Below are 25,758 nucleotides of genomic sequence, written 5' to 3'. Positions count from 1 at the left end.
CTGCAAAGGAGATACTATTTCACACTTACTAGGAAGGCGTTAAATAAACAAATAAAAATGAACAAACAAAAACAGAAATAAATAAATGCTTCATATGATGATTCTGATAGATACAACTAAGTAGTTAGTTGCTTATAATGAAGAGTTTGGATCTCAGAGAAGTGAGAAGAGTCCTACTGTATTGTTGATATTTTCCTTTGTATAGCCTTTTGAATAAGGACTAAATAGGTATTTGGTAGCATATGTAGAACGATCACGAATGTAACAGCTGCAAGAACAGACAGATACAAGTGTTTTGCATTGTGTTTTGAATACCTTGAGTACAGCTGCCATTTGCGACATAATTTTTTGAATTGGTTTATAACTGTTTGTAAAGGTCTGAATAAAACCAAACATACACTTCTCTTGAAAAAAAAAAAAAAATACTGGCAAGGCATGGTGGCTCACGCCTGTAATCCCAGCACTTTGGGAGGGCGAAGTGGGTGGGTCACGAGGTCAAGAGATCGAGACCATCCTGGCCAACATGGTGAAACCCCGTCTCTACTAAAAATACAAAAATTAGCTGGGCATGGTGGTGCACACCTGTAGTCCCAGCTACTCGGGAGGCTGAGGCAGGAGAATCGCTTGAACCCAGGAGGCAAAGGTTGCAGTGAGCCAAGATTGTACCACTGCACGCCAGCCTGGCGAGAGATCGATACTGCGTCTCAAAAGAAAAAAAATACTAATTGTTTGCAAGAATGTGGACAAGTGGGAGCCCCTTTGCACTGCATGTAAAATGGCGTGACCCTGTGGAAAACTCTTTGGAATTCTCTCCGAAAGTTAAGCCTAGAAATACACTGTAATCCAGCCATCCATTCCTATATATGTTCCCAGAATTGAAAGCATGAACTTAAAACAGATACCTATACACCAATGTTCATAGCAGCATTATTTACAATGGCTAAAAAGTGGGGAAAAAAAAAAACTCGTGTCCATTGACTGATAAGTGGATAGAAAAAAGGTTCCATATCCATAATATGGGATATTCTTTAGTTAAAAATGGAATGGAACTGATACATGCTATAACATGGGTGAACCTTGAAACAACATGCCACATGAAAGAAGCCACACATAAAATGACAAATAGTATATAATTCTGCTTATGTAGCCTTACCTAGAATTGGCAAATTCATGGAGACAAAAAGTAGAATCACATGTCAGAGGCTGGGGAACAGGGCAAGGAAGAAGAGTGATTGTGCAAATGGTGCAGAGTTTCTGTTGGGGATGATGAAGAAATTCGGTAAACAGTGGTTGCACAACATGGTGAATGTGCTTTACTGTCACTGAATTTTACCCTCTAGAATGTTACAAATAGCAAATTATATGTTACATATTGTATAGTGAGGTCTAGCACCACTATAAAGAAATACCTGGGACTGGGTAATTCAGAAAGGAAAGAGGCTTAATTGGCTCAAGGCTCTGCAGGTGGTACAGGAAGCGCAGCAGCCTCTGCTTCTGGAAGGCCTCAGGACACTTACAATCATGAAGGTGAAGGGGAAGCAGGCAGGTCTTACACGGCCAGAGCAGGAGAAAGAGAAAGAGAAGGAGGCTGGGCATGGTGGCTCACGCCTGTAATCCCAGCACTTTGGGAGGCCGAGGCGGGTGGATCACTTGAGGTCAGGAGATCGAGACCATCCTGGCCAACATGGTGAAACCCTGTCTCTACTAAAAATACAAAAAAACAATTATCCAGGCATGGTGATACGTGCCTGTAGTCCCAGCTACTCAGGAGGCTGGGGCAGGAGAATCTCTTGAACCATGGAGTGGGAGCTTGCAGTGAGCTAAGATCACGCCCCTGCACTCCAGCCCGGTGACAGAGCAAGAGTCTGTTTCAAAAATAAATAAATAAATAAAATTTATCATCGATATACGTGTGTGTGTGTGTAAAAACGTAGCACATATAGGGTTTGCCCTCTAAGTGGTTTCAGGCATCCACTGGGGGTCTTGGAAGGTATCCACTGTGGATGGGGGACTACTCTAGAGTAAATCTTTATAGTGTAAAGTGATGACAAGAGATGAGGGGGGAAAGAGATGATAAGAGTATGACAATTCCTCCAATATTTAAAAATAGAATTCACATAGAATGCAGCCACTCCACCTCTGGTCTACATGAAAAGAATTGAAAGTGGGAACTTGAGGGCCAGGCACAGTGACTCACGAGTGTAATCCCAGCACTTTGGGAGGCTGAGGCAGGCGGATCACCTGAGGTCAGGAGTTTGAGACCAGCTTGGCCAGCATGGTGAAACCCCATCTCTACTAAAAATAAAAAAATTAGCTGGGCATGGTGGCAGGCTCCTGTAATCCCAGCTACTCGGGAGGCTGAGGCAGGAGAATCATTTGAACCTGACAGGCAGAGGTTGCAGTGAGCCGAGATCATGTCATTGCACTCCAGCCTGGGCAACAGAGTCCCAGAGTCCATCTCAAAAAAAAAAAAAAAAAAAAAAAGTGGGAACTTGAATAGATATTTATACTGCCATGTTCATGGCAGCATCATTCGCCAGAGCCAAGAGGTGGATTTTTGGAGAGGCAGATGAGTAAGCAAAAGGTGGTAAAATCATACGTTTGAATCTGTCAGCCTTAAAAAGAAAAGAAATTCTGACACCTGCTACCACAAGGCTGGGCTTTGAGGACATTATCCTAAGGGAAATACAGCAGTCATGAAAAGTCAAATACTGTCCAGTTCCACCTACTGAGATTCCTAGAGGAGTCATATTCACAGAAACAGTGAGTACAGTGGTGTTTGCCAGGCACCCAGGACAGGGAAAATGGAAAGTCGCTGTTTTGTGGGTACAGAGTGAATTTTGCAGTATGGAAAGAGTTCTGGAAATTGGTTGTACAACAAAGTGAATATGCTTCACAGAACTGAACCGTACACCTAAACATAATGACAATGGTGATGTTTATGTTCTGCATGTTCTTTTTACCAAAATTAAAAGGTATTTGAAAGGGGAAGAGCTGATTGCAGGTAGAGAAGAGAAGTTCACAGGACAGAGCCCCAGGAGAATCCAATGAAGAAGAAGCACCTGAGAACCCGGCTGTGTCGGCCTCCCCGCTTATTCCTATGGACGTCCCTTTACTGTGGGATCCAGACCCCATTTCCCCACAACAGTGGGGCTCCTGGACCCCAAAGGCTGCATTGTGTTGGGACCTTGTTTCTCTCACTGCACCGGCTCCCCTCCATCAAGCTTAATAACTTGCAGCTGCGTAATTATGTTCATGGTTTATTGCCTGCTCCCTGCACCAGAGAGTAACCTGGATCAGGGTCAGGCAGGCATCTTCCAGGGGCTCTTTCTGTAGCCACACCTGCCCTGCTCAGGCCTCAGGGGCCCTCCATCGAATTCCATAATTTTTTGACTCCTTATTTGGATCCTCAATCCATCACCACCACGTGCGCCAACTCAGAGAGATTATCTGTAATTCCTCAGCCCTAATGTCCTTTTACATAAAATGGAAAGAATAGCACTGAGGTTATTGTAGGATCTGGGGAGGAAGCAGTGCGATTAGTCCTCACCTGTGCTATTTTCCTGCTGCTGCTCTAACAAATTACCCCAGGATTCGTGGTTTGAAACAAGACAATTTCTTTTCTTACAGTTCTGGAGGTCAGAAGGATGGAACAGGACTCACTGGGCTATAAAATCAAGGCTGATTCCTTCTGGTGGCTCCAGAGGAGACTCTGTTCTTTCACCTTTTCTACCGTTCAGTGGCCACCTGCATTTCTGGGCTCATGGCCCATTTCTCGGTTGTCAGAGCCAACTTTGTGGCATCTTTTCTCCTCTCTGACCTTTGTTCCATCCTCACATCTTGTCTCTCGGACTCTGATTCTCCCCCTTTCCTTCTTATAAGGACCCTGTGATCACACTGGGCCCATCTGGATAACCCAAGATCTTCTGCCCATCTCAAGATCTTGAACTTGAACTTAAAATCACATCTGCAAAGTCCCTTTGTCTTTTTTTTTTTTTTTTTTTTTTTTTTTTTTTTTTTTTTTTTTTTGCAACTCTTGGCTGTTGGCTCTGCAGGGTAAAAGTTCCTTTATCTTGTATGGCAACATATTCACAGCTTCCAGGTGATGCAGGATTTCTGGCTCCTTAGCTCAGCTAGGTCCAGGTTCTTGTCTCATGACCAGGAAAAATTAGGCATGTGGACCCTTGAAGATGGAGTGGAGTATAATTTATTAAGTGAAAGGAAAGCTCTCAGCAAAGAGAGGGTTCCTGAAAGCAGGTTCTTGGTTACCCCCTCGCAGTTGAATACAAGGTGTTGTTGTTGTTGTTTTGTTTTTTTGTGTTTTTTTGTGGGCGGGTGGGGTAGGAGTTTTGCTCTTGCTGCCCAGGCTGGAGTGCAGTAGTGCGATCTCAGCTCACTGCAACCTCCACCTCCTGGGTTCAAGCAATCCTTCTGTCTCAGCCTCCTGAGTAGCTGGGACTACAGGTGTGAGCCACCATGCCCGGCTAATTTCATATTTTTAGTAGAGATGGGGTTTCACCATGTTGGTGAGGCTGGTCTTGAACTGCTGACCTCAGGTGATCCACCCACCTCAGCCTCCCAAAATACTGGCATTACAAGCATGAGCCACTGCAACCAGCCACAAGGGCTTTTATATAAGCTGATGGGGCTGGGTTCCCTGTTTGTATAAGGTGCAAATTCCTGATGGCTCCACCCCACTCCCCCAGTGCGTATGTGGGCCCTTAGTCCCCTGCTGGGGTGTTTAGGCAAGCCCCCTGTGCAAGTTCCCTTACCTGCACAAAACATCTGGTGTAACTGCTTATGAAGTGGGTCAGAGGTTCTCAGGGGACCCTTCCCTTACTGTCTGCCTACAGCAAGCTGGCTAACACCTTTCACAGGGATTAGCAAGTGGACATCTTTGGGGGCCATTACCCTGTCGACCACATCATCTAATCAGGTCTAGGCATTGTCATTAGTCAATATTTATGTAAATGGTGAACAAACAAGAAATAAATGGGGTCCAGGAAATGTGGAATTAATGAATGGAATAGGCAACAATGATCCTTGTTGGAATGATTTTACCCCAGCTATGGCTACTAGCTCCGAGTGGGGCCCCAGGCCTCCAGCCTCCCTCTGCATGACCCTTTCAGGAAGTTCGTATCCTAGCCCTACCTCTGCCTGGAAGATGCCCACAAATTTCTGTCTGGTCCAGCTTGTTCTGAGCACAATTCACTTCCCCTTGAGAGGCTCCCCCACCCATGTGAGTCAGCTCAGTCAGTGTCCTGGAAAGCTCTTTACACATCTCTGAATTTCACCGAAGTCTTCCCATGTGGCAAGAGCTTTGCAAACTTTGCTGCCGGAAAATGTCTCAAATCCCTCCCTTCCTGCATTGTCACAGCCACAGCCCCACTTCAGGCCTCTAACTTTGCTAACCTGGACCCAGGTGATGCCTGGACCTGCAGCAGCCTCCCTCCTGGCCTAGCAGCCTCCGGTCTTGCTCCCTTCAACGACCACAGTTCGGGCCCCAAAGAGGAGTCTCTCTTTAATCAAATCTTTCCCTGTCACATCCCTACTCAGCTCCTCCCCTGGCGCCTGTGGCCCCAGGAGAAAGCCGAAGTGTGTCACCCGTCTTGGTTCCTCCAAGTGGCCAGAACCATGAGGGTTAGCGCCCTCCACAGTTTTGCACATCAAGGCCGGTCATCCTGGGACGCTCTGTCCATGTGCTGATACGGCCAAGTCCTCCCCATGTTTCCATACCCCTGTCCCGGGATCAGTAAGCTGCCTCCCCACCCCTGTATGCTGGGGGTCTTCGTCCCTACTTGCCCTTGCTTGTGATGCTTAGCTCAGAAACGCTGTTTCCTCTCCTGAGTCTGGGGGAGGGCACAGGGAGACAAGGGCCTCTCAGCCCTGCCCCTCCAGCTCTCTTGGTCTTCCTAGTCCCATAGATTCTGGGCAATGCTGCCTCTCTGCGGGTGCAGGAGGGCAGTCCCTGCACCTGGTCTGTGATGCTGACAGCAGCCCTTCTGCCAGGCTGAGCTGGTCCCAGGGCAGCCTGATCCTGAGCCCCTGCCAACCCTTGCATCCCCGGGTCCTGGAGCTGCCCCAGGTGGTTTTAGGGGATGGAGAAGAATTCACCTGCTGGGCTCAGGCCCCGCTGGGCTCCCACCCCATCTCCCTGAGCCTGGCTGTGCAGGGTGAGTGTTAGCAGAACACTTGCTTCTGGTGGGGGCGCCTTAGGCAAGGGAAGAGTGGCCTGAGGACACCCCACCTCTGTCTTCCTTCCCCCAGCCCCCTCCCCGTACCGCCTGTTCCTGCTCTCAAATTTCTGGAGAGCAGTGGCGCTCCTGGCTTCTGCCCCTCACCCTGCTCAGGGGAGCCATAATGGGGATGGCTTTCTTTTAACCTGTGACATCACCTGGATGTCTGCACAGGGGAGAAGCCCTTCTCAAGTTGTTCTATAACTTGAGCCCTCAAATCCCTGAGTGGCTTCACCTATCCTCTCCTCCCCAGAGCACACCTTCCACAGCACTGGTCTCTCCTCTCAGAACTGTGTTTCCCACACGGGCTCAGGGGCTCCCAAGGGGATATGGCTGCTTGCGGTGACTGAGCTCCCTCCTCACAGCAGAGCTGAGGTCTGGGCTCCAGGGCCCCATTGGAGGTGAGGGTCCTTCAGACCATGTGTCCTAAGACTCTCACCCTGCAGATGGCTGGAGCAAGGAGCTCCTGGGTGCCTCGGTCCCACCTCCTGGGCAGAACAACCTCTCTCCACCCCACACCTCTGTTTTCCACACCTCTTCCTTATGGCTCTATAGGAGTGGTTGGGAGGGCAGGAGAGGAAATAGATTGATATATGTTATCACTGATTTGAGTTATAATCCATGCAATATCTTGTTCTCCATGCTTACTTTAATGTGATTTTGATAGGCCACTAATTCATCCCCATAATATGTTGGTATAAACTCCATATCATGTTTATTGAAAACAGTTCTTTTTTTTTTTTTTTTTTTTTTTGAGATGGAGTCTTGCTCTGTCGCCCAGGCTGGAGTGCAATGGTGCAGTCTTGGCTCACTGCAACCTCTGCCTCCCGGGTTCAAGCAATTCTCCTGCCTCAGCCTCCCATGTAGCTGGGATTACAGGCACTTGCCACCGTGCCTGGCTAAGTGCTTTTTTTTTGTATTTTCAGTAGAGACAGTGTTTCACCCATGTTGGCCAGGCTGGTCTCAAACCCCTGACCTTGTGATCCGCCCACCTTGGACTCCTAAAGTGTTGGGATTGCAGGCGTGAGCCACCGCGCCCGGCCTGAAAAGAGTTCGTTTTTTTAAAAGATGTTTTATTATAGAATAAGCTGTTTCATATTTATTCACTTATTAACCATTTTAATTGCTCTTCATTCCTATGTGTTCATATAATTTTCTCTAAAGTATCATTTTTCTTTAGCCTGAAGTCTTCATTTCCTACAGTGTTGGCATGCTGGTGATGAATTCTCTCAGCTATGGTTTTGAAACATTTTCATTTACTTTCACTTTGGAATAATACTTTTTTTTTTTTTTTGAGACAGAGTCTCCCTCTGTCATCCAGGCTGGAGTATAGTGGCCCCAACTTGGCTCACTGCGACCTTTGCCTCCCAGGCTCAAGCAATCCTCCCACCTCAGCCCCCCCGAGTAGCTGGGACTACAGATGCATGTCTGGCTAATTTTTGTACTTTTAGCAGAGATGGGGGTTCACCATGTTGCTCAGGTTGGTATTGAACTCCTGGGCTCAAGCAATCTGCCCACCTTGGCCTCCCAAAGAACTGAGATTCAGGCATGAGCCAGGAATGATATTTTTAATGAAATTGGGTCTAGGTTAACATTTTTTCCCTTTTGTATTTAAAATCCCTTGACTTGCAAAATTTATGTGCATTCTACTGTAGTTTTCTGGGTTTTTTTTTTTTTTTTTTTTTTGGACAGAGTCTCACTCTGTCACCCAAGCTGGAGTGCAGTGGCTTCATCTTGGCTCATTGCAGCCTCTGCCTCCCAGGTTCAAACGATTCTCCTCTCTCAGCCTCCTGAGTAGCTGGGATTACAGGTGCCCACCATGACACCCAGCTAATTTTTTTGTATTTTTTTTTTTTTGAGATGGAGTCTCACTCTGTTGCCCAGGCTGGAGTGCAGTGGCGTGATCTCGGCTCACTGCAAGCTCTACCTCCTGGGTTCACGCCATTCTCCTGCCTCAGCCTCCTGAGTAGCTGGGACTACAGGCGCCTGCCACCAAGCCCGGCTAATTCTTTTGTATTTTTAGTAGAGATGGGGTTTCACCATGTTAGCCAGGATGGTCTTGATCTCCTGACCTTGTGATCTGCCCACCTCGGCTTCCCAAAGTGCTGGGATTACAGGTGTGAGCCACCGCGCCCGGCCATTTTTTTGTATGTTTATTTTTTTTATTTTTATTTTTTTTTTGGAGACGGAATCTCGCTCTGTCACCCAGGCTGGAGTGCAGTGGCGCAATCTCGGCTCACTGCAAGCTCCGCCTCCCGGGTTCACGCCATTCTCCTGCCTCAGCCTCTCTGAGTAGCTGGGACTACAGGTGCCCGCCACCACACCCGGCTAATTTTTTGTATTTTTAGTACAGACGGAGTTTCACTGTGGTCTCGATCTTCTGACCTCGTGATCTGCCCGTCTCAGCCTCCCAAAGTGCTGGGATTACAAGCATGAGCCACCTCGCCCGGCTTTTTTGTATTTTTAATGGAGACAGGGTTTCACCATGTTGGCCAGGCTGGTCTCAAACTCCTGACCTCAGGTGAACTGCCCACCTCGGCCTCCTAAGGTGCTGGGATTACAGGTGTTAGCTACTGGGCCCAGCCTAATTTTAATTTTTACTTCTTGGTTGGAAGTTTGCATTTTTCACTGACTAATTTTAATATTTTCTGTTTGTCACTGGGTTTTAATTATTTGATTATCATGTCCCTTTCTGTGTGGAGAGCAGGAGTGTGTGTGATAGAAAAAGACAGAGAAGAGAAAGAGAGAGAGTAATATCTTGTTTCAAGTAGGTTGAGTATCTTGGATCTGTAAATTTATAGTTCTGGTTAAATTTGGACAATTGAAAGTGATATTTATGTAATTTTTTTCTGATTTTCTTCTCTCTATATACTGGACATTGTAATTTTTATGTGGTTGGCTGCTTGATTTTGTTATATTCCATTAAACAGCATTGGTGTTTCTTCTTGAAAGTCACTTGCATTTAGGTTGACTTCTTTCTTTTTTTTTTTTTTTTTTTTGAGATGGATTCTTGCTCTGTCACCCAGCCTGGAGTGCACTGGTGCTGTCTCAGCTCACTGCAACCTCCGCTTTCTGGGTTCAAGCGATTCTCCTGCCTCAGCCTCCCAAGTAGTTGGGATTACAGGTGCCTGACACCACATCCAGCTAATTTTTTTGTATATTTTGTAGAGATGGGGTTTCACTATGTCGGCAAGGCTGGTCTTGAACTGCTAACCTTAGGTGATCTTCCCGCCTTGGCATCCCAAAGTGCTGGGATTACAGGCGTGAGCCACTATGCTGGCCTAGGTTGGCCTTTTTAAGGCTCTTTACCTTTCACCCTCTCCTGTGATGGGCCTAGTGTTCTCCTTATTCCAGGGCTATTTTTATCTTCTTGGCTCTTCTTTTCCATCCACAGTAGGGAATCATTTCATGGGTAACTCATGTTTTGGAGAGCAAGTGTCCTGCTGTTCTGTAAATAACAGGAGAGTAAAAGAAAAGTTAACAGATGGGGGAAAATATCTAAAATGCACATATGTAACAGGTGTCAGATCACAGACAGCTTTGGGGTTTGACATAAGGAGTTGAATCTTATTTTGGAAAACTAATACTTGAAGTGAGTGTCATATCACACTCATACACCAGTAAGTCACTATTATATCTGACAATAAAGTGTTGCACTTGCAAAATTTTTCCTTCACTAGAAATTAGGGTGAATCCAAGTCTATCCTCTAGTGATATTTCACTCTTCTTGCCCTGCAACGTGTTATTCTGACTTGAAAAGGAAAGGATGGAGGCTCAGCTAAGAGCCCCTGAAATATACACGACCCCAACCGAGACAAAGCAAAGATGAATGACCTGAAAAGCCCCCAGGAGCGCATTTTCTTATGTGGACATCACATGCTTAATGTGCCTGGGTGGAAGTCATTTGAGAATAACGCTGTAAAAGTGTGAATATTGCCGGGCGCGTTGGCTCACGCCTGTAATCCCAGCACTTCGACAGGCCAAGGCGGGCGGATCACGAGGTCAGGAGATCGAGACCATCCTGGCCAACACGGTGAAACCCCATCTCTAGTCAAAAAATTAAAAAAATAATAATAATAAAAATAGCCGAGTGTGGTGGCGGGCGCCTGTAGTCCCAGCTACTCGGGAGGCTGAGGCAGGAGAATGGCGTGAATCCGGGAGGCAGAGCTTGCAGTGAGCCGAGATCGCGCCACTGCACTCCAGCCTGGGCGACAGAGCGAGACTCTGTCTGAAAAAAAAAAAAAAAAAAGAATGAATATTTTGAAGGGCTTTATATCTCGGGGAGGGTGGGTTTGGGATGAGAGAAGTGGAGTGACCATGGTGACTTCGTTTTTGCTTTAATGTGATTCCCCTGGAGGAGATCTTGTTCTAAGATGCGGCGAAAAGTAGCCTTTTTAGAGAGTACTGTCTGCAAACGTGTACAGAGCCTAGGACTCGTTCCCCTGGGAGCCTCCCTTCTGCAGGACCATGGACAGCGCGGGCTCTGGGGCCTGAGGCTCTGCGGTGCCGCCTGCCCTGAAAGTGGAGCGCCCCCTGGGGGCGGCGTCCTGAACTGCAGCACAGCCCGAGGTGGGAGGAACCCAGGACCAGGTCCGGAGCTCAAAGGACACAAAGACGCTGGTCAGGGAAGGTCCAGATCGCCCTTCTTCCGACAAAACCTCCTGGGCTCCATCGGGGTCTCAGCTGCAGCCACTCGTGGGATCTCCATCCTCTCCAGGACCCTGGCCCTCGCCCCTCCCTCCTCAGGACGAGGTCCTCACGCCGCACCTGCGCCCCCCAGGGCGAGATCCTGCCCCTACCCCTGTCAGACACCCCCGCCTGTCCCACCCCCACCTCCCACCGTCCCCGCCCTTCCTTCCAGCGCCCACCTGTGCCCTCGTGCAGCTCCGGGGTCTGGAGCCTGGGTGGGGCTTCCTAAGCCCCTCCGTGTGGAATTACGGACGAAGAGCAGGCGCGTAGCCCCTGCTGAATGAAGGAGAGGCGGGTGCGGCGGTGGGGGGCTGGTATTGAGGGAGCTGGTTTTGGAGGGAAGAAGCTCAGGGAAAACCCGAACATTCTCAGGCCAGAAAACAGACTTGAGGCTGACCAGAAACCAGTCCCGGGGCCCCAGGCGGCCTCTCCAGTCCTATCTGACCAAGGCTGGGAGGGCGGCTTGGGTAGGAAGGGCGGGGAGCAAGTGGGGGCGTCGGGGGCTCTGGCCTCGCTGGAGAAGGGGACGTGGTAAGGCGGCCACAGAAACCACAGGAACTCAGAAAAGTGAAGAGGGGGGAATGGGAGGGGGCAGCGATGTGGAGAAACCCGCGGGAGGAGGGAGACGGTGCCGTTTTCCTGGCTCCTGTCAGCTGATCCCCTGGGTGTGAAATGCTCAAAGGCAGAGGTGGGGCTGGGCCCAGGCTGGGGGCCGTAGAGATCAGCTCCTTAGGGACCCACCCCCACCAGGACCCAGGCACCCTTCCTCCCCTCACTCCTCCCTGGGAGAGGCCCTTTTCTGAGCTCTGTGGAGAGGAAGGCGTGATGTGTCCCAACACAAGAGCTCCCCTGGGGAAAGGAGGCCGGTGTCCTCAGAGAAGGCCCAGGTTAGGTCACAGGGAAGCAGGGATCAAAGGGAAGGTGAAGCCGGGCTCGGTGGCTCATGCCTGTAATCCCAGCACTTTGAGAGGCCGAGGCGAGAGGATCACCTGAGATCACGAGTTTGAAACCAGCCTGGCCAACACGGTGAAACCCCATCTCTACTGAAAATACAAAAATAAGTTGGGCGTGGTGGCAGGTGCCTGTAATCCCAGCTACTCGGGAGGCTGACGCAGAATCGTTTGAACCTGAGAGGCGGAGGTTGCAGTGAGCTGACATCATGCCAGTGCACTCCAGCCTGGGTGACAGAGCACAACCCTGTCTCAAAAAAAAATAATAAAAATAAAATTAAAAATATGAAAATTAGCTAGGCGTGGTGGCAGGCGCCTGTAGTCCCAGCTACTCGTGAGCCTGCGCCAAGAGAATCGCTTGAATCAGAGAGGCAGAGGTTGCAGTGAGCCAAGATCATGCCACTGCACTCCAGCCTGGGCAACAGAGCAACACTATCTCTCAAAAAAAAAAAAAAAAGTGGGGAGAGGTGGATATTAGGGTCTGAATTGTGTTCCCCCTCCCCCCCACCAAATTTCTGTGTTGAAGTCCCAACCTCCAGTACCTAAGAATGTGGCTGTACTTGCAGACAGAGTCTTTAAAGAGATAGTTGTTCCGCCCTATTAGTGCGGGATTGGTTCCAGGATCCCCACCCCTTGGGGGGGGATACCAAAATCTACGATGCTCAGCTGCCTTATACAGTAGTGTTTGCGTGGGACCTCTGCACATCCTCCCATCTCCAGGTTACTTATCCACCTAATACGGTGTAATGAGGTGTAAATAGTTGTTATGCTGTATTTTTAATTCATGCTTTTTTTATGGTTATGTTGGCTTTTGTTGGTTTTATATTTAAATGCCGTGATGGACAGGTGGTTGAATTCTGGGATGTGGGACCCGTGCATACCAAGGGCCGACTGAAATGAGGTCACTCATTTGGACTACAGTAGGCCTAGTCCAATATGACTTGAATTCTTGTAAGTTCTTATAAGAGCAGGAGGTAAGGAAACAGACACCCACAGGGGAACTGCTGTGTGGGAACACAGGGAGAAGTGGCATCTGCAAGCCAAGCAGAAGCCTCAGAAGGAACCACATCTTGGTTTTGGACGTCTAGCCCCAGAACTGTGAGGAAGTCAATGTTGTCGTTTCAGCCTCTCTGTCTGGGGCACGCTGTTACAGCAGCTCAAGTGACTGATACAGTGGATGAGGCCGTGGCACACACCTGTAATCCCAGCACTTTGGGAGGCCGAGGCAGGAGGATCACTGGAGCCCAGGAGTTCAAGACCAGCCAGCCTGGCCAGCATGGTGAAACTCTGTCTCAGCGGGGTGCAGTGGCTCACGCCTGTAATCCCAGCACTTTGGGAGGCCGAGGCGGGCAGATCACCTGAGGTCGGGAGTTCGAGACCAGCCTGACCAAGATGAAGAAACCCCATCTTTTCTAAAAATACAAAATCAGCCAGGCATGGTGGCGCATGTCTGTAGTCCCAGCTACTTGGGAGGCTGAGGCAGGAGAATTGCTGGAACCCAGGAGGTGGAGGTTGTGGTGAGCTGAGATCGCGCCACTGCACTCCAGCCTGGGCAACAAGAGGGAAACTCCGTCTCAAAAAACAAAAAAACAAAAACAAAAACAAAAACAAACACAAACAAAAACCTCTGTCTCTACAAAAATTATCAAAAATAAAAAAAAAATCAAAAATTATCTGGGCGTGGTGGTGCATGCCTATAGTCCCGGCTAGTTGGGAGGCTGAGGTGGGAGAATTGCTTGAGCCCAGAAGATTGAGGCTGCAGTGAGCCATGATCACACCACTGCACTCCAGCCTGGGCAACAGAGCAAGACCATGTCTCAAAAACAAAAAACACAAACGCCATGGATGAAAGAACCAGGACAGGGCAGAGGCTGGGTCATCTCCTCCAGGAGGCCTCTCCTGACTTCCCTCCACCAGGAAGAGCTGACCACTCCTTCCCCAGGTCCCATCCGGAATGTCTGTCCAGCATCCAGGTCATTTAGGGGACCTTCTGTGCTTTCCTGTTTCTAAGAATCTTCATTTACTAACCTGGGGCCATGGAGCTGACTCACCATGGAGGATTCACCTCCAAGTCCCCCTGAAGCTCAGTGCTTGATACCCAAGGTGTGTGGAGGTGGAAGGATGAGTTCTGTGTCTCTGTGTGACCCAAACAGAGTCATTTCAGGAAGAGCTCAGTGAGGGGAAAACATCTCGTAGGGTTTACTCCATTCATTGCAAATTACCCCTTCCCTAGTCTGTTTCCCCCACTGTGCCCCCCACTCCCACCTTTAGTCAAACTCCTCCCATCAGCATTAGTTTTGGGCATATGTGTTCTAATCCCAATGGGTGTCCCAATCGAATGACAGAGGAGGAAGGGAGACTGGGAAGTGGACTAGGGCCTGGTGGGGGCAGCAGAGTGCCTCTGAGGACCAAGGGTCAGTGAGCTTACCAGGAAGCATGAAGGGGTGGGGCTGACACCATCCTAGGGTGGCCAGATTTAGAAAAAAAAGAAATTCAACATGCTCAGTTAAACTTGAATTTTAGGCCAGGTGCGGTGGTTCATACCTGTAATCCCAGCACTTTGGGAGGCCAAGGCAGGTGGATCGTTTGAGGTCAGGAGTTCGAAACCAGCCTGGCCAACATGGTGAAACACCATCTCTACTAAAAATACAAAAATTAGCTTGGCGTGGTGGTGCGTGCCTGTAATCCCAGACTCAGGAGGCTGAGGCAGGAGAATCGCCTGAGCCTGGGAGGTGGAGGTTGCAGTGAGCAGAGACTGCACCACTGCACTGCAGCCTGGGTGACAGAGTGAGACTCTATCTCAAAATTAATTAATTAATTTGAATTTCAGATAAACAAATTTATTTTGCTTTTTGGTATAAGTATATCCCATGCAGCATTCGGGACATACTTATACTAGAAAACATAAATAATTTATGTTTTCTGTGAAAGCTTTAACCAGGCATCCTGCATTTTATCTGACGAGGCCAGCCCCCTCCAGTAACTGTCCCTTCCCCTGTACCCACCACCTCCACCATCAGTGGCCCAGATAAGGGTAGCTCACTGTGGACTTTTCACTTCTGCTTTTTCAATGACCCAGGGCCCAGAGGGAGAGCCCCTACCCCACTACCCCACCCCCAGCCAGGCCCCCAGGATAGACACAAGCCTGCCCTCTCCTCCTACACAGGGAGCTCTGGAAGGACCAGCTCAACAAGCCCAAGACGAGGCTGGGCCCCCAGGAGACCCAGAGGACAACTGGGCAAGGTGGGCTGGAGAGTGTGGGGGAAGGCAAAGGAGTTCTGTGACCTCAGCATCTGAAGCTCATTTCACGCATCAGGCCCCAGGGCTCAGCTTCCGCCTTCGGCTTCCCCTTCTGCCAAGAGCCCTGAGCCATTCACAGCACGACCAGAAAATAGGCCTGTCTCAGGCAGGTCCTGTGCCTCCTATGCCGAGATGCTACTGCCACTGCTGCTGTCCTCGCTGCTGGGCGGTGAGTGGGCCGAGGGCCAGAAAGGACCTGGGGCGGAGCTAGGGCTGGGGTTGCAGGTTGAGCCTCTGTCTCCCCACAGGGTCCCAGGCTATGGATGGGAGATTCTGGATACAAGTGCAGGATTCGGTGATGGTGCCGGAGGGCCTGTGCATCTCTGTGCCCTGCTCTTTCTCCTACTCCCAAAAGGACTGGACAGAGTCTACCCCAGCTTATGGCTACTGGTTCAAAGCAGTGACTGAGACAAGCAAGGGTGCTCCAGTGGCGACAAACCACCAGAATCGAGAGGTGGAAATGAGCACCCGGGGCCGATTCCAGCTCACTGGGGATCCCGCCAAGGGGAACTGCTCCTTGGTGATCAGAGACGCGCAGATGCAGGATGAGTCATGGTACTTCTTTCGGGTGGAGAGAGGAAGCTATGTGAGATATAATTTCATGAACAATGGGTTCCTTCTCAAAGTAACAGGTATGGAATGGGGTGGGAACCCCTGCCTGTCACACTGGGGAGGGACCCTGGGGACAGGCTATGGGCTGAGCAGAGAGGGTTCTCAGGGACCCCTGCAGCACTGGAACCCCCCACCCCGGTCTCTGTCCCAGCCCTGACACAGAAGCCTGATGTCTACATCCCCGAGACCCTGGAGCCCGGGCAGCCGGTGACGGTCATCTGCGTGTTTAACTGGGCCTTTGAGGAATGTCCACCCCCTTCTTTCTCCTGGACGGGGGCTGCCCTCTCCTCCCAAGGAACCAAACCCACGACCTCCCACTTCTCGGTGCTCAGCTTCACGCCCAGCCCCCAGGACCACGACACTGACCTCACCTGCCACGTGGACTTCTTCAGAAAGGGTGTGAGCGCACAGAGGACCGTCCGACTCCGCGTGGCCTGGGAGGGTGGGGCGGGCAGACAGACCCGGTGGGGGGGAGGGAGAGGAGCCCAGAGGGGCAGTGAGCGGCTCCCAGCTCAGGAGCGTCCAGGGAGAGGAAGCTGTGTGGTCTCAGGATGCCGCCGCAGCCCTGGGAGGGGGATGGGAATGGCGTCTGGTCCACACACGTGAGCCCTGGCGCTGGTTGTCACTTGTCTTCCCGGGATAGTCCCACTTTCTTTTCCCTGAGGGAGTTTTTTCCAGGTGTGAGGAATAAATTGCCCCTCCCTGAAGCCAGCTCACAATCTTGTTGCAGACGCCCCCAGAGACCTTGTTATCCGCATTTTCCATGACAACATGCCAGGTACTGAGGGCCGTCGGGCTGGGCCTGGGCCAGTTGTCTTTAGATGAAAAGGCTTCCGGGGATGAGGGGATGTGCTCCTCCCTGTACCCCTTCTCTCCTCCTCCCTCTCTTTTTTTTTCCTCCCACTCTAGCCCTGGAGCCCCAGCCCCAGGGAAATGTCATATATCTGGAAGTTCAGAAAGGCCAGTTCCTGAGGCTCCTCTGTGCTGCTGACAGCCAGCCCCCTGCCATGCTGAGCTGGGTCCTGCAGGACAGAGTCCTCTCCTCGTCCCACCCCTGGGGCCCCAGAACCCTGGGGCTGGAGCTGCCTGGGGTGAAGGCCGGGGATTCAGGGCGCTACACCTGCCGAGCAGAGAACAGGCTTGGCTCCCAGCAGCGAGCCCTGGACCTCTCTGTGCAGTGTGAGTGTGCCCAGCAGGGGCCTGGAGTCCATTGGGAGGGCAAAGGGATACAGGGGCTGGGCTCAGTGTCCCAGAGCTGAGGGGGCCTAGAGCCCCAGGCCTCGGGGACCAACCTTCTTACCTGTGTAGACCCTCAGGCAGTTTGTGTCTGGGACTCAGTGGGTGATTCTGCCCTGCCCTTCTATCCCGCCCACTTCCCCCACTTCAGTCTCCAGGACGCTTCCCTTTGACCAGAGGGAAGCCCCTGGTCCGTCTAGAGCCGGTCCCCCGTCTCCATTTCAGATCCTCCAGAGAACCTGAGAGTGATGGTTTCCCAAGCAAACAGGACAGGTAGGAAAGGGGACAGAGGAGCCAGGGCCTCTCGGTGCCGAATTGGGGGCCCAGGCGTCTGGAGGGTCCCCACGCAGGAGGGTCCCTGAGCCCTGAGCTGCACATCGATTCTGCCTCTTCCTTCCCTAGTCCTGGAAAACCTCGGGAATGGCACATCCCTCCCGGTCCTGGAGGGCCAAAGCCTGCGCCTGGTCTGTGTCACCCACAGCAGCCCCCCAGCCAGGCTGAGCTGGACCCGGGGGGGACAGACGGTGGGCCCCTCCCAGCCCTCAGACCCTGGGGTCCTGGAACTGCCACGCATTCAAATGGAGCACGAAGGAGAGTTCACCTGCCACGCCTGGCACCCGCTGGGCTCCCAGCATGTCTCTCTCAGCCTCTCCGTGCACTGTGAGTGGGGAAAGGGGACACCTGGGTCCCAGGAAGGGGCCCCTGCTGAGTCCTGTCCTCCCTCCCCTCAGACCCTCCCCACAGCTGCTGGGCCCCTCCTGTTCCTGGGAGGCTGAGGGTCTGCATTGCAGCTGCTCCTCCCAAGCCAGCCCGGCCCCCTCTCTGCGCTGGTGGCTTGGGGAGGAGCTGCTGGAGGGGAACAGCAGCCAGGACTCCTTCGAGGTCACCCCCAGCTCAGCCGGGCCCTGGGCCAACGGCTCCCTGAGCCTCCATGGAGGGCTCAGCTCCGGCCCCAGGCTCAGCTGTGAGGCCTGGAACGTCCATGGGGCCCAGAGTGGATCCATCCTGCAGCTGCCAGGTTAGGGGGCAGCCTGGATGCCAAAGGTCTTGGAGGAGAAGCTGAGTAGGGCAAAGAGTAGGGTCCTGTGGTTGGAGCAGGAGCTCGGAGGGACACAGGAGACCCGTGGCATCTGTATGTAGACAGGAAAACACAATGGGAAGTCCTAACACCTGGGCCGGGGTGTGGCAGGGTTTCCTAAAAGTAAACAGAGGGGTTGCAGATGCAATGTCCGCCACGGGAACTGGAAGCCTTAATGCCGAGTGATGAGCGGGCTTCGTGAGCCCTGCATGGATGGGAAACGCTCACCTGGCCCTCTCCGTGTGCAGATAAGAAGGGACTCATCTCAACGGCATTCTCCAATGGAGCATTTCTGGGAATCGGCATCACGGCTCTTCTTTTCCTTGGCCTGGCCCTGATCATGTAGGTTAAGAGGAGGCGTGGCAGGGTCTGGGGCTTGGACCCAGGAAGAGGGGAGGTGTTGCGGGCCGAAAGAGCGAGGGTCGTGATCAACGCAGTATACCGCTGGAGGCTATATGAGTAAACAGCTAACTGTTCTCATAAATGCAGAATGTTGTCAAACTGACAAACTGCGTCTGCTTCCCAGAAGGAATGCTGAGGGCAGTCGCGCCCCAAGAGAGGTGTTTCTTGTAATTAGGCACATCTGAAGCTTGTCAGTAATAATCTAAACCAGTGATCAATTAAACAGCTGACCAATTGTTACCTCCTGCTCCCTGCTCTTTCTACCCAATAAATACGAAGGGCTGTAGAGGCTCAGACAGCTGCCCTTGCTCGCCAGAAGCAGGGAGCCCTCTTCTTCTTCCCCTGATCCCTTCTTTTAAAATAATTTCTTTTGTCTTAAGTTTTCATGTCTACGTTTGTCCTCCTTCTTTCAGTCTCATAATGACGGTCTCAAGTAGTAACAGTAGTAACTGTCGTAGTGACAGTCTCAAGTAGTAAACGTGGCAGTCTGTTACAGTGAGGTGCAGCAGGGCACAAGCAGGTGGGTTCATTTCCTCAGCATGAAGATTCTACCGATGAGACAGACTCAGGCAGAGAACCCGAGGTCCAGGTTCTCCCGGCACAGCACGATCCTGGATTACGTCAATGTGGTCCCGAAGGCCAACCCCCTGGTGAGTGTCTGGGCCATGCTTCCGCTTCTTCTCTTCTCTAAAGCTGACACCCCACTTTCTGACTTCTGCACCCTTGTCTTAGGGACATCAAGGTGGGAAAAGCACCAACCATATTACTGAATTCAAATCCTGGCTGGCACTTACTAGCTATGAGACCTCAGCCACGCCACTCACCCCCTCTGAGCCTTCATTTCTTCCTCTGTCTCCTTTGAGAGTCGGTTTGAGGATTGAATATATGCACTTTCTCAATATGTAGCCATTATTCCATTATTACTGCCACCACTGACATGACAAATTACACTTAACTGCTTAACAATTATGCGTATCATCGGGAGGCTGTACATCCTAGGGATTCAGCACAGGGGGTCTGAAATCAGCCTGCATGGGTTCAAATCCTGCTGTCATCGCTGTGTCATGAAACAAGTGTCTTAACTTCTCTGTGCCTCAATTTCTTTAGCTGTAACATGGAGATAATACTAGTGGCCACCTCCTAGGATGATGCTGGGTGTTAAATATATTGTACTTGCATAATAAAATATTCAGAATATCACCTGGCCCCTGGGTAATACTCTGGAAATTCTGGAAATTATTAAGAGATAACATCTTATGCTGATGACTGCAAAATTTTGTCTCCTGGCTCCTTCCCTGAACTGCAGACTGTCTATGCAACATCTCCATGTGGGTGTCTAATCAGCACTTCAAACTTAGCCTGCCCAAAACCAACTTAAAATAATTCCCCAGCCTGAGCAACACAGTGAGACCTCTTCTCTACAAAAAAAAATTAAAAATTAGCCGGGTGTGGTGGTGCATGCCTATTGTTCCAGCTACTTAGGAGGCTGAGGTGGGAGGATCTCTTGAGCCTGGGAGTTGGAGGCTACGGTGAGCCATTACGCCATGCACTCCAGCCTGGGTGACAAGAGTGAGACCCTGTCTCAAAAAAAAAGGCCGGGCATGCTGGCTCACGCCTGTAATCCCAGCACTTTGGGAGGCTGAGGTGGGTGGATCACCTGAGTTCAGGAGTTTAAGACCAGCGTGTTCAACATGGTGAAACCCCATCTCTACTAAAAATACAAAAAAATTAGTTGGGCATGGTGGTGGGCACCTGTAATCGAAGCTACTCAGGAGGCTGAGGCAGGAGAGTCGCTTGAACCCAGGAGGTGGAGGTTGCAGTGAGATCACGCCACTGCACTCCAGCCTGGGCAACAAGAGTGAAACTTCAACCAAAAAAAAAAAAAAAAAAGACTAATTCCACCATTTATGCTCCATCTCTATCCTCATCTTAGCAAATAACACCACATTTGCCCAGCCAAGTCTAAAGCTTTAGAACCATGTTTCACTCCTCTCTTCTCTATCACCCCACAACCAATCCATCAGCAAATTCCCTTCAAAATACAACCAAGCCCGTTCTCCCTACTCTTCCCTCACTCTCACTAGCCATGCACCAACACCTCTCACCTGGGCACCACAGGCCCCTTTTGCATGCCTTCTCTGTTTCCGGTCTCACCCCCTCCAGTCTATCTCTCCGTGCATGCATGCTATCTTTTTTTTATTTATTTTTTTCATTTTATTTTATTTTTTGAGATGGGATTTCACTGTTGTTGTCCAGGCTGGAGTGCAGTGGCAAGATCTCGGCTCACTGCAACCTCCGCCTCCTGGTTCAAGTGATTCACCTGCCTCAGCCTCCCGAGTAGCTGGGATTACAGGCATGCACCACCATGCCCCCCTAATTTTTGTATTTTTGGTAGAAACAGGGTTTCACCATATTGGTCAGGCTGGTCTTGAACTCCTGACCTCAGGTGATCCACCTGCCTCGGCCTCCCAAAGTGCTGGGATTACAGGTGTGAGCCACCGTGCCTGGCTATCAATTATTTTTTTGAGACAGATTTTCTCTCTCTTGTCTGGGCTGGAGTGCAGTGGCGCAATCTCAGCTCACTACAACCTCCACCTCTCAGGTTCAAGTGATTTTCCTGCCTCAGCCTCTTGAGTAGCTGGGACCACAGGCATGTGTCACCATGCCCGGCTAATTTTTGTATTTGTGGTAGAGACAGGGTTTTGCTATGTTAGCCAGGCTGATCTTGAACTTCCCTGGATGCCCTATTAAACAGTCATCCCACCCTCCCTTTCACTGACTTCTAAAGGTGCTCAAATTTCTTGATGGCATTTGTCACTTACCAGTCATTGTACTTTTGCTAATTATTGTCTGTTCCTCCTTCCAAGATGGAATGCAAGCTCAGCAAGGCAAGGGCAGGGACATAGTTTCACTCTGTGCTGTAAATCAGTGCCCAATGTGTGGTAAGTGCTCAAATATTTGCTGAATGAATGAATGAAGGATGGTGGTTCTTCCCTCAGGCTCAGAATCGGAATCAGAAAGCCACACCAAGCAGTCCTTCTCGGACCCCTCTTCCACCAGGTGCTCCCTCCCCAGAATCAAAGAAGAACCAGAAAAAGCAGTATCAGTTGTCCCGTTTCCCAGAACCCAAATCATCTACTCAAGCCCCAGAATCCCAGGAGAGCCAAGAGGAGCTCCATTATGCCACGCTCAACTTCCCAGGCGTCAGACCCAGGCCTGAGGCCCAGATGCCCAAGGGCACCCAGGCAGATTATGCAGAAGTCAAGTTCCAGTGAGAGTCTCTTAGGCTTTAGGACTGGGACTTCAGCTAGGGAGGAAGGTAGAGTAAGAGGTTGAAGATAACAGAGTGCAAAGTTTCCTTCTCTCTCTCTCTCTCTCTCTCTCTCTCCGGGTCTCTCTCTCCGGCTGTCTCTCTCTCTCTTTTTAAAAAAAACATCTGGCCAGGCACAGTGGCTCACACCTGTAATCCCAGCACTTTGGGAGGCTGTGGCAGGCAGATTGCCTGAGGTCGGGAGTTCGAGACCAGCCTGGCCAACTTGGTGAAACCCCGTCTCTACTAAAAATACAAAAATTAGCTGGGCATGGTGGCAGGCACCTGTAATCCTAGCTACTTGGGAAGCTGAGGCAGGAGAATCGCTTGAACCCGGGAGACGGAGGTTGCAGTGAGCCAAGATCACACCGTTGCATGCCAGCCTGGGCAACAAAGCGAGACTCCATCTCAAAAAAAAAAAAAAAAATCCTCCAAATGGGTTGGGTGCCTGTAATCCCAGCACTTTGGGAGGCTGAGGTGGGTGGATTGCTTGAGCCCAGGAGTTCAAGACCAGCCTGGGCAACATGGTGAAACCCCGTCTCTACAAAAAATACAAAACATAGCTGGGCTTGGTGGTGTGTGCCTGTAGTCCCAGCTGTCAGACATTTGAACCACAGCAACTCCATCTGGAATAGGAGCTGAATAAAACGAGGCTGAGACCTACTGGGCTGCATTCTCAGACAATGAAGGCATTCTAAGTCACAGGATGAGACAGGAGGTCGGCACAAGATACAGGTCATAGAGACCTTGCTGATAAAACAGATTGCAGTAAAGAAGCCAATCAAATCCCACCAAAACCAAGTTGGCCACGAGAGTGACCTCTGGTTGTCCTCACTGCTGCACTCCGGACAGCGCCATGACAGTTTACAAATGCCATGGCAACGTCAGGAAGTTACCCGATAAGTCCTAAAAGGGGGAGGAATGAATAATCCACCCCTTTTTTAGCAAATAAGAAATAACCATAAAAGTGGGCAACCAGCAGTTCTAGGAGCTGCTCTTGTCTCTGGAGTAGCCATTCTTTTGTTCCTTTGCTTTCTTAATAAACTTGCTTTCACTTTACTGCCTCGCCCTGAATTATTTCTTGTGTGAGATCCAAGAACCCTCTCTTGGGCGGTCTGGATCAGGACCCCTTTCTTGTAACACAGCTACTTGGGAGGCAGACGCAGGAGGATCACTTGAGCCCAGGAAGCAGAGGCTGTGGTGAGCCAAGATCACGCCACTGCACTCCAGCCTGAGCAACAGAGTGAGACCCTGTCTCAAAAAAATAAAAATCCTCCACGGATAGGCCATCTCATCCCAGACCTGGGCATTCGGAACAGCCTGACCAATCTGTCCTGAGTGGCCTTCTCTGAATATGGTGTTCTGAGAAGGCAGGCAAAGATTTGCCTTTGACACACTCCAGCTCCAGTCTGGAGGACTGAGCAGTCTCACGGGTTCTCAGAGATGGGAGGGCCTTTAAAGATGACTAGATACAGCCGGGCGCAGTGGCTCACACCTGTAATCCCAGCACTTTGGGAGGCTGAGGCTGATGGATCGCTTGAGGCCAGGAGTTTGAGACCAGCCTGGCCAACATGGTAAAACCTCGTCTCTACTAGAAATACAAAAATTAGCCGGGCATGGTGGTGCGCAACTGTAGTCCCAACTACTCGGGAGGCTGAGGCAGAAGACTTGCTTGAACCCAGGAAGCCGAGGTTGCAGTGAGCCGAGATTGCGCCACTGCACTCCAGCCTGGGCAACAGAGCGAGACTCTGTTTAAAAAAAAAAAAAAAAAGATGACTTAGGCTCCTAAGTCACCTCCAGCCTGCTGCCTATTTTCATACCACCTGCAAGCTAGAAATGTTTTTACATTTAAATGCTTGGGGGAAAAGTCCGAAGAAGAAGACTCTTCTGTGGCCCCTGGGAAGGAGATGAAATTCAAATTTCAGTGTGGTGCCCAACCATGCTCATTCCTTTACACATTGCAGTTATTTTCATGCAGAGTTGAGTCACTAGCCTGCAAAGCCTAAAATATTTACCATCTGATCCTTTACAGAAGTCGGTTAGATCTTAATCTACATAAACTCATTTGTTTTCACAGAAGAGGAAGCGAGTGCAGAGGTCCATAAAGAGTTCAACAGTAGCCGTGGCAAAAATGACTAAGTCTGTGACTAGAGGAAGGTTTTCAGGGTGAGGATTGGAAGGGCAGGAGACTGCATGTGAATGGGGTGCTAATGCGCTCTCAGACCCACAAATCTAAAGAAGTGCAAACACATGAGGGGATGGAGGCGGGAATGCTTTGGAAACGGAACGACAACAAACTTACAACATGCTAAGGATCACGTGGTGGCTCACGCCTGTAATCCCAGCACTTTGGGAGGCTGAGGTGGGCAGATCACCTGAGGTCAGGAGTTCAAGACCAGCCTGACCAACATGGTGAAACCCCGTCTCACCTAAAAAAATACAAAAATTAGCCAGGTGTGGTGGCGGGCACCTGTAATCCCAGCTCCTCGGGAGGCTGAGGCAAGAGAATTGCTTGGACCTGGGAGGTGGAGGTTGCAGTAGCTGAGATCACGCCACTGCATTCCAGCCTGGGCAATAGAGTGAGACTCCGTCTCAAAAAAAAGAAAAAAAAATTAAAAAAAAGAAGAAAAGAAATAGAGCAAAGGCGAGCACTTTGCTGGCCATCTCCTCTGCTGACCTCTGCTCCTCCTTAGCCACCCAAGGGGCCTTTCTTTGGTAGTTATTGCATAGTTGGTGACATGGCAAGGTGGCCCTCTCTGGTGTGTTTTGTTTCCTGGCTGTGCTAAACACTCCAGATACTGAAAAATAAAAAAATAAAAAACTGAGCTGGACATGGTGGCTCACGCCTGTAATCCAGCACTTTGTGAGGCTGAGGCAGGTGGATCACTTGAGCTCAGGAGTCCGAGACCAGTCTGAGCAACAGAGCGAGAGCCTGTCTCTACTAAAAATACAAAAATTAGCCGGGTATGATGGCAGGTGCCTGTATTCCTCAGCTATTGAGGATCCTGAGGCATGCGAATCGCTTGAACCCGGGAGGCAGAGGCTGCAGTGAGCTGAGATCGTGTCACTGCACTCTAGCCTGGGTGACAGAGCGAGACTATGTCTCAAAAACAAAACAAACAAACAAAAAACCTGAATTAGCTGCAAGGGCCAAAGTTGGCCACCAGACGTCCATATACCCAGGATGATAGCACTACAGACTCATGCTATGGAATGGGATCACCCAATGCAGCCACCTCATTTTACAGAAGGACTTCAGAGAGGGACGAGGTCTTGCATGTCACACAGCTGAACTGCAGAGCTGGGATTCAAACTCAGGCCCAGGATGGATGAGCACTGCTGGTTACACAGTCTCCTTTAACTAAGCTTAGAGTGGGACGGATGCTGCAAGGGCTTGAGAAAAAGGGAACTCCCTACAAGCTGCACAAAGATTGAGATTCTGCTTCCTTCCTTCTACCACCAAATTCTGCCATGAGAGCAACCCTTGAAGATCTGTTTGACCTGGGAAATTACAAGATTGCATTGCTAAGGCACCAGGTTTGACCAGGTGTCAGTAACTTTGAAATGTGTGTGTTAAGGTCCTGACTTCTTCAATAGTGACTTGGGACTTGGAGGGAGGGCATTGTTATCCAGTACTCTTGGGGAAAGGCGATGTTGTGCAAATGAAAACAAACAAACAAACAAAAAAAACCACCAGGCTTGGAGTCAGAAAACCCAAGGGGAACTTTCCGTATTGCCAAAATTTTTTTTTTTTTTGAGACGGCGTCTCGCTCTGTCGCCCAGGCTGGAGTGCAGTGGTGCAATCTCTGCTCACTGCAAGCTTCGCCTCCTGGGTTCACGTCATTCTCCTGCCTCAGCCTCCTGAGTAGCTGGGATTACAGGTGCCCGCCACTGCGCCCAGCTAATTTTTTGTATTTTTAGTAGAGACGGGGTTTCACCGTGTTA

The 25,758-nt window shown here is 50.4% G+C and overlaps 1 protein-coding gene across 7 annotated transcripts; it reads left to right on the top strand.

Moving 5' to 3' along the window:
* The first annotated feature begins 15,307 nt into the window (after nucleotides 1-15,307).
* Nucleotides 15,308-21,778, top strand: SIGLEC10 (sialic acid binding Ig like lectin 10). Of its 7 annotated transcripts, none has more exons than XM_030821921.1 (11): nucleotides 15,308-15,344; nucleotides 15,424-15,804; nucleotides 16,110-16,229; nucleotides 16,518-16,565; nucleotides 16,697-16,966; nucleotides 17,249-17,296; nucleotides 17,426-17,687; nucleotides 17,755-18,041; nucleotides 18,350-18,443; nucleotides 19,042-19,153; nucleotides 21,503-21,778. In XM_030821921.1, the coding sequence occupies exons 1-11, from the start codon at nucleotides 15,308-15,310 to the stop codon at nucleotides 21,776-21,778; spliced, it is 1,935 nt and encodes a 644-aa protein (XP_030677781.1). The 7 variants fall into 7 exon arrangements, with proteins under 7 accessions (XP_030677781.1, XP_030677780.1, XP_030677785.1 ...); XM_030821920.1 differs by having other exon boundaries at nucleotides 15,424-15,807; nucleotides 15,939-16,229; XM_030821925.1 differs by lacking the exon at nucleotides 17,755-18,041 and having other exon boundaries at nucleotides 17,426-17,683.
* Nucleotides 21,779-25,758: the final 3,980 nt, after the last annotated feature.

The sequence above is a fragment of the Nomascus leucogenys genome, chromosome 10, assembly GCF_006542625.1.
Source record: "Nomascus leucogenys isolate Asia chromosome 10, Asia_NLE_v1, whole genome shotgun sequence".
NCBI lineage: Eukaryota > Metazoa > Chordata > Mammalia > Primates > Hylobatidae > Nomascus > Nomascus leucogenys.
Note: the sequence above shows the minus strand (reverse complement) of the source record. Positions and strands in the feature narration are given on the sequence as shown.